Consider the following 3,300-nt stretch of genomic DNA (forward strand, 5'->3'; position numbering starts at 1 on the left):
CTTGCAGACGTTTCATCACCAAAGCAGGTAACACCAATGCTAGAGGGGAGGGGAGGGTTAACCTACCACCAACTCCAGAGAGCACCGAGGACTCTACAGTCCTCCCCCACCTCAACCCCCTTCCCCTCTAGCACTGATGAAGCGCAGAGGGGACCCAGGACCCCCACAGCTCCTGCGGTTCCCCGCTCTTCAAGGCCACCGGGGCGGCTAAAAGCAGCAGACCAATTCCGGGAGCTGAAAAAGCTATGAAGCATTTCCCACGCGAAAGGACGAAACCCGGGTTCGGCATTCCAGCGCAGGGATTCACAAGTCCCGCTTGTTTCAAGTAGGCGCCGCGTTTCCAAACTCTCGTGAGAGCGGGCGGTACACGGATACGAGGACCCGCAAAGACCAGAGAGATAGCAGAGGAGCACAATGCTACCCGCAGGCCTCAAGCACCACTTTTTCCTACTTTTAGCAACCGAGAAAGTTCAGTCTCCGTAGAGACCGTCAAAAATTGCCATTGCCGACTATATTTCAAGTCGTCAAGGCGGGGTATTGGGAAAAGTTTTCAATTAGCAATAATCGCGCCTCGGATAAACCTCATTGGCTACGATACTGCCACTGCGCAAAGCTAAAGAGTGATTCTGCCGGCAACAGCCGCCCTCCTGCTGGAAGCTTTCTCAGGTGAGAGTGAGCCTGCCCAGGCAACCGCTTGAGGAACCAAGAGAAGCATCTCGACGGCGTTTTAGATGCGCGTCTTCTTCCGAGACGATTTTGGGAGGAATTGCCCGCTTGTCTCCTATATTTTATCCCGAATCTGTGGCCGCAAAGGATTCTGGTCCCCGCATACATATTAGGAAAGGTGCGGCGGGAGGCTGGGACGAAAACATGACGCAAAAAAAAAGAAGGCGGAGCAAACGCCGTTGAAAGTTCGGCGGAAAGCGACCGTAAGCCAATCGCGATGAAGAGAGGCGGGGCGAAGTGGGAGCCCGGCCCCGCCTCCCAGTCCCTGACCGTGCCGAGGATTCGGTTAATTGGGGGGGGGCGGGTTTGGCTGGGTTGATTTCTGCTTTTTTTCTGTCTTTTTTTTTGCTCTCAGTGGCGAAGAAGCGTCGCTTTCCTCCCCCAGCCACGCGTGGCTCCCGACCTTCAGGACTTTGCACCACGAAGGTGGCTCCCACCCGGGTGGCTTCCCTTCTGGCGCGCTGCTTCGGACTACACCGCCCATCATCCCTGGCCATAGCCCTGCCCCAAACCCCCCAGCAGATCCGGCTCCCTTCACCGCTCCCCACTCGTGGAGACCCAGCCCGGCCCCTCGCGGGATGTACCCCAAGTCAGATTGCGAGCCAAGCCTCTCGCCAGAAAGACGCGTGGGGAGGGAAGGGGGCTTGAGGGGAACGCAAAGCGAGGAGCCTGCCTTCCCAAAGTGACCCTTCCCACGGGCGCCTGTGGGGAGATTCGGAGCAAAGGGACCGGCCCCCGGGTGGGGTGCTGAGCCTGCAGACTTAGCCATGCAAGCCCACCCCCCCGCCCCACTTCTCTGGAACCCACAGTAGGTGGAGGGGAGCTTGCCGAGTTGCAGAAGCAGCCCCAGAGAATCGGGGTGGCAAATAGAAGCACCCGGCCCTGAGTTTCAAGATGGGATGGGATGGGGGGGTGAAGGTGGTGGGGGCCCCCTGCCTGCCGTGGGAAAGCCACGGCTGGGCCCTGGGAGAGTCAGCAGGTGAGAGGAACATTCCCAGGTGGGAAGATAAGGTTGGCCCCTGGAAGAGATCCCAGCTCTTCCCTCATGCCAGCTTGGCAGCCAGAGGGCAGCAGTGGCCATTCATGCAATCCGGATGACAAAGGGAGGAAGGGTCCAGCTGGGACATGTGGGCCTCCCACCAGGGTACCTGCACCCGTAGGTCTCAGTTTGGCCTCTCAGAAGGGCCCGTGGGAGGCTGCAAGGCAAACGTGCCAAGTTGGCATGAGGTAGGCCTTGGCACCTGGCATATCTCCCTGAGCCACCAAGGCTGCCTTTGAAGCTGGGCACCCGGCTGGCCTCTTCCCTGCTGCGACCTTGGAGCTGGGCCCATGTTCCGTGGGCTGACCTTGGGGCTGCAGTGCCCAGAGGGGCACAGCACTATAAAGCCGCCCTCTGGCTGAAGGACTGGACACTCTGGCCAAGATGAAGGCTTTGCTCAGCACCCTCCTCCTCCTCCCGCTGCTCTTTGCCACTGGCCAGGCCCAGTGCCCGGCCCCCACCGAGCTCCAGAACCCGCACCCCAACGGCACCAAGGTGTGTGCCCAGATGTACACGGACAACAGCCCCTACTACGACCTCTGCTGCGCCGGGAGCCTCCTGATGGTCCTGGAGGGCGAAGACCAGCCCTACATGCCCACGGCGTTCAACAACAAGGTCTCCTCGCTGGTGGTGGCCCAGCGCTGTGAGCTGACCGTCTGGTACCGGAAGGGCAAGGCGGGCAGCACGCGGGTGTTCAAGGCCGGGGCCTACCCACGCCTGCAGGAGTTCAAGAGGGCCATCTTCAGCAACTGGGACAACGCCATCTCCGCTTACTACTGCAAGTGCAGATGAGTCGCCTCGGCGCGAGCCAAGAAGGGAGCTGCCCCTATCCTGCCTGTCCTCGCTCAGGTGACCCCCCCCGGATTCCCCCCCCCAACTGAAGGTCCAAAGTATGTGGATGCCACGTCCCCAAATTTCCTGCCCGCAGCAGCTCCGCTGAAGACCTTGGCAGCCCAATGAGAGGCAGGAGAAGAACGGGCACTTCCTTCTGGGAATTGGGAAGAAAACCAGGGCCGGCAAGGGCCGTTTTTCTCCTGTGGCGAAGGGGGCCTTTCACCGGCCCCGGGGCTTCTCGGCCTCCCCTTTGAGCACCGCCAGGACTGCCACCTTGCGTGAAAGATTTGTTCCAGCGGATGCCTTCCGATCTTCGTTCCCCTCCCTCTTCCCAAGACCCTCTTGGAGCAGCAGCCGCAGCAGATGGTCCTCCCGCCCGGGCTCAGCCTTTATGGTGGCGCCTCCAAAACCTCATTAAAAGCAAAGCAAGGAGACTCTTAAAAACGTGTCGGCTGTTTTTTGCAGTTCAAGGTCAGCAGATGTTGAGGGGGTTTCCGTCTCCTTCCTGGGAGCCCCCCGTTTGCTGGACAGGGCTTTGGGCTGCCATGGGTAAGATTGCAGGTGTGCCCACCAAGGAACGGGGTTCAGTGGCCCCTTTCTCCAAACGTTTGGGGGGGGCAGAGAAAAAGCTGTAGAAACCGGAGGGTGGGTAGGATTCCTCCGCTTCTCTTTGCTCTGTAATCACAGCCAGAGGGACCAAA

At 59.9% G+C, this 3,300-nt stretch overlaps 1 protein-coding gene and 1 non-coding gene across 2 annotated transcripts; one reads left to right on the forward strand and one right to left on the reverse strand.

Annotated features, from left to right (window-relative positions):
* Positions 1-474: 474 nt before the first annotated feature.
* Positions 475-615, reverse strand: LOC113450335 (U4 spliceosomal RNA). Its single transcript, XR_003375934.1, has one exon. It is a non-coding gene; the product is annotated as a U4 spliceosomal RNA (small nuclear RNA).
* A 1,252-nt stretch (positions 616-1,867) lies between these two features.
* On the forward strand, positions 1,868-3,034 carry SYCN (syncollin). The gene has a single exon (XM_026721445.2). It carries the CDS (start codon positions 2,150-2,152, stop codon positions 2,555-2,557), a length of 408 nt encoding a protein of 135 aa, XP_026577230.1. The 5' UTR covers positions 1,868-2,149; the 3' UTR covers positions 2,558-3,034.
* Positions 3,035-3,300: the final 266 nt, after the last annotated feature.

Source organism: Pseudonaja textilis, chromosome 10 (assembly GCF_049901715.1).
Source record: "Pseudonaja textilis isolate UNSWEBS1 chromosome 10, rPseTex1.2, whole genome shotgun sequence".
In the NCBI taxonomy this organism is placed as follows: domain Eukaryota; kingdom Metazoa; phylum Chordata; class Lepidosauria; order Squamata; family Elapidae; genus Pseudonaja; species Pseudonaja textilis.